Genomic DNA, 5,000 nt, shown 5'->3' with positions numbered 1-5,000 from the left:
ACAGAAGAGGTTCATCTGTTGTAGAACAAGTGGTTTGGTTTGGGTGCTAAAACTGTGTGAAGTAGGAGATTAGGGGTTAGGGGTTAGGGGTAGGGTGGATGTAGTGATGTCGGACTCACCCTGTGCTGCTCGATGGAGTCGATCCACTGGTGACGGTGATCCGGGTCCAGAGCCCTCAGGTACCAGACGCTGTCATTAACACTGATATCCAACCTGCACTCATCAAACTCATGGGGCTGGAGAGAGAGAGAGAGAGAGAGACAGAGGGAGAGAGAGAGAGAGAGAGAGAGAGAGAGAGAGAGAGAGAGAGAGAGAGAGAGAGAGAGAGAGAGAAAGAGAGACAGAGAGAGGAAGAGAGAGAGAGAGAGAGAGAGAGAGAGAGAAAGTGACAGAGAGGGAGGAAGAGAGAGAGAGAGAGAGGAAGAGAAAGAAAGAGAGAGAGATGAAGCATCAGTCTGAATTAGTGTTTACATCTTTTTACTAGTGTGTCATTCAAACAAACCCAAGTGGTCTTTACACTTACAGATTTAAAACTGGATTTTCTACACAATAGACTTAAAAAAATAAATAAATAAATAAATAAACAAATATTTTATATTAACTTTATATATTACTTATATATATTAATTTACATATTTAAAAAAGATGCCATAAATTAAGTTCTACATAAATGTATGTATCTGACAGAAATGTGTGTGTGTGTGTGTGGTTTTCTGACGATGATGAGACTCATCCCTTGTAGGAAACCAACAAATCCGTACAAAAAAAAAAACCCTGTGTATATATGTTTGCTAGAACAACATTCAGACTGCAATCCGCGTCTAAATTTTTGCACAAATTAAAACATCTTTGCTTTAGGAAAATAATTTAAACAAATACGCGTACAGTCGTAGCTAGAAAGTAATAGCTAAATTTAGTTTTTAATTGCCGTTAAGAATTTAACCAGTTAGAAAATTTTTTTCATTTCAATTTTCATTATTTATTTGCATTTATGTACAAACGAACCTCAGCAAATGCATTTGTAAACGCAGATTATCCGGCTCCAGCCACCCAAAAAAAATATTACCAATACACAATTATTACCAACAATTTATTTTTTAAATTAAATATATAATAAAGAATATTAAATATTTCTTTCTGTCTTGTGTCATCCTGAATCTGTCAGTGGGAGAACATCGGGAAAAAAAATATTTCCTCATTAATTATTTTGATATTTTACTGGAGTTTATTTTTAGTCCGAATGTCATCTAGAGGTTACAGTGATGCGTGGGAACGAGCCGGACACGGCCGATGGTCAGGGTGGGAATGGAAAAACTGAAGAGGCGTAGGGTCAGGGTGGGCAGCGGGAGCACAAACATCAGCTGAGCAAAAACACATCATGAATCGTCATCCCTACAGAACAGGTTTAACCCGGTACGCTACGCTTTAACGGTGTAAACACGCTTCAGGTTTAACTCCAGACTGCAGAGCTTCTATTTGATTATTATTATGCATTTTGCGTCTATTTGAGTTTGATGTTTTTATCAAATGGATTTAATCAAAATATGCCTTTAAAAATTTTATTTTAAACTTCTGTTCACCTTATTGAAAAAAAATTGCAATGAAACAAAATCCTTAAAAAAAAAAAAAAAAAAAGTACCAAATGTGCCAACTAGACCAAAGTTGAAATCTGGAGAGGTTTTCGGTGTTCTGCTCAAATCACAAGGTTTTCACAGTGACGTTAAAGAGTCGATGCACAGTTTCTCTAAAATCCTTACAATCCGATAATGAGCTTAACTTCATTTTACCTGCAATTAATTTACAAACACAAAGCAATACATTTAAAATAAATAAATAAAAACAATACTAAAATCCAACACTAGCTGACTTTGTAACAAGTTTCTATTGAACGCATGACATATCTGGTATATTTCTGGCCACAACCGACTTCACATAACTTTTCATGAGGGACAGAAGTTCTGACAGGGTCGACTTTATCTTGAGAAAATCAGATACTTCACTTTTAGGAAGATTTTCATTTCATTTGTATATGGTTTACCACTTTGAAGCTTGTACTGGGCTGTGATTAAAGAGGACATCAATCTGACACCAAAAAATTGGGGATCAGGAGTAAAATCAGAATAAGGACTAAGATCAGGATCTGGAGTAGAATTAGCATCAGGATTAAAATGGAAAACAAACAAACTTTAATTGGATTTTCGGTGAGAAATTAAGTTCTGGAACAAGAAATGTATACAAAAAGATTTTATTGCATTTTGTGATTTATTATTATTATTAGTAGTAGTATTTTAATATACAGGTTTGTTTTTCTCATGATGATTTTTTTTTTAGAATGTGAAATCAAAACAAATAACTTTAGCAGTTTTTAAAGAAAAAGAATATCAGATGGGTATCGATATGCAGTGATGCACCAGGTTTAAGTATTAGTGGCAAAAAAAAAAAAGTGATCGTCTGTCTAATTTTTAAAGACAAATCCAATATTGCACGTTTAAAAAAAAAAAAAAAAAAAAAAAAAACACACGCATGTTCCAATACTTTTGCAAGCTCATATGCATGGAAGCATAGCTGCACCGCATCACCAGAGGTCAACCTGTTACTTGTTTTTGTTGTTTGTTAAAAGCGGAGGTGTGAGGCGTGAAGTAACTGAGACTTCCTCTCCGGAGTGTAAGCCTGGAGTGAGTGCAGCAGTCGGTCAGCACTAATGAGTCCCGTCATCTTCCAGGGGGGAAAAAAAATAAAAATCACACAGCTGATGAGTCATGAAGCTCACAGTAACGGCCAAGGTTACAACTCCACAGTGTGTGCGCGCGTGTGTGTGAGATAAACTGAAACCACCCGACTGCACTTGGTATAAAAACTTTATCAAACATGACAGATATATTTTTCTAATAACTGAAAATAAAACGTAAAAGCCCACAAGTACTGAACTTCCCGACCTTCAGTACACACACACACACACACACAATGACAGAGAATGGGAAGAGGAAACAAAGTTATCGGGGCACGAATCCAAATAAAACTCGATTTCTATTTCTAGAAACACGTACACGGGTGGCTCTGTGGGAGCGGTGGATAAAACTGAAAACACAAACTAAGGGAAGGAACAGAAAAGGACAGAGGACGAGATGAAGATCTGATTGGTCGGGGACTTGTACAGCACTGAGCAGAGTCCTGGGCACCGTGTCATCTTCAGTATATATATATAAAAATAAAAAAAAAAGTTGTCGTACATGTTTATCATGTCTGCATTATTATGTACAAAACCATTCACTATTTCCTAACATAGATTTAAAATGCATCAATAAATAAATAACATTACAGATGAATATACGGTAAGAAGACCAGTTTTCAACCTACTGTAGTCTCCTGGGTTTTGCATAAAAAAATAGGAAGGAGCGAGTGTGACCAAGTTACCAGGAGAACTCTGATATATTCTCCAGCATGCTCAGTAAAACCTAACAACTTTTTGACTTATAACTAAAATCTGGATCCAACACTACTGATTATCGGTCAGTCGGTTTGTATTTTTTACCGGTCTCTAATTTTTATTTGGTTCTTCCCCAAAATGGTATAGATATGGAAGATTTATGAACGTACGACATGAGCTCACTTTGAACACTGGCTGCCATACTAAACCATAGCGAAAGTGTGCAACGTCACAGTCCAAAGAGCGAGAGATAGAGAGGGACAATGTCCTTGAGGAAAGTGAGGTAATTGTGTTCACTTGTGCTACAGCAGCTACAAGCGGTTGTTCGGGAGAGGGAAAAAAAAAGAAAAGAAAACAAGGATCTTGTCTTGTGAGCAAAAGACCATAAAATGTCCAAAACCAAACAGAATCAACATCGCTGTAGAAACGCGGTGTCGTAAGCATTAAAAGCAACTTTTTGCGCAAACTAAACTTGAATAAATTTTTTTTTTTTAACAAACTGTTTAACTTTTGTGTGTTCTCCAGCTAATGATACAGAGTTTAATTAAATGTGACTTTATTTCCCCTTTGACAAACATGTTCACAGGTGGGACACGCCCCAGGACTCAGGACTCGCTGTAACGGCTCAACCGGCTGGAAAACCTGAAACTGGCGCAATAGAAGGAATGTGATCTTGAATGTAGGAAGTCATGACTCACTCTCGGTCCTGCACATAACGTTCATCAATGGAGTTACACAACATCCTAAACCGCACTGCACTTTGCCCAGACAGCGTGTTAAATTGATGCGACATCTGTGCATAGTTTAGTTTTGTGGTTTTCAAATGCAGCCATGGATCACAAGTACGAACGCCAGATGACACGCAAGCATAGTTTGACACGAAATGGACAAAAAAAAAACAACTAAAAACTAACACTGAGGTCTGATACACAGCAGGTCCGCGGATTACAAGAGAAAATCCTGTCAGATTCAATGCACAGTTTGACAGGACAGGTCTAGGACGGGTCCAAGATAGACGCTCAGGCTAAACAAGTCTAACCTGACGTAGACAAAAAAATTAATTAAAGTCATTAAAGGCTAACTTAAAGTTACTTATTTTATTATATTTTACACTTTGATTTGATTTCTGGATCCCTTAAATTTCCATATTAAACACTAGAGCTGTGTGTGAATCGATCATTTAAGTCAGTTTTTTGTAAATTCAGAATCGATTCACAGCCCAAAAAATTTACGTAAACTTACAAACATTTTCTATGTATAAATTTTTTTTAAAATATCACTTTTGATAGGGAAAAAACTGCTCTTATTTTTAACAAAGTACCGTTTTTCGAGATTATCAGGTTGTTTTTTTATCTTTTCTTTTCGTTAAATTACAAGCTTTTGCTGCAATGCTGCTGCCACCTACTGGACTGGAGTGTGGCGCAGAAAGAAAAAGCAAAAAATAAAGAAATGTTTTTTTTTTATTATTTGTACATGACCAAAAAAATAACAATATTAAAAAAAAAAAATTAACATTTCTAACCTTACGTTAACATGAATTAAATTAAACAACTTTGTGATTCTTTCCCAAATA

The 5,000-nt window shown here is 36.2% G+C and overlaps 1 protein-coding gene across 2 annotated transcripts in view; it reads right to left on the bottom strand.

The window, feature by feature from the left end:
* The window catches only part of cert1b (ceramide transporter 1b), a 38,191-nt gene that overhangs the window by 16,941 nt on the left and 16,250 nt on the right, over positions 1-5,000 (bottom strand). For both annotated transcript variants that reach the window (XM_053478096.1, XM_053478097.1), the window contains exon 3: positions 120-236. In XM_053478096.1, coding sequence (XP_053334071.1) covers positions 120-236 — 117 coding nt within the window. The remainder of the gene's footprint in view (positions 1-119; positions 237-5,000) is intronic.

Source organism: Clarias gariepinus, chromosome 19, assembly GCF_024256425.1.
Source record: "Clarias gariepinus isolate MV-2021 ecotype Netherlands chromosome 19, CGAR_prim_01v2, whole genome shotgun sequence".
Lineage (NCBI taxonomy): Eukaryota > Metazoa > Chordata > Actinopteri > Siluriformes > Clariidae > Clarias > Clarias gariepinus.
Note: the sequence above shows the minus strand (reverse complement) of the source record. Positions and strands in the feature narration are given on the sequence as shown.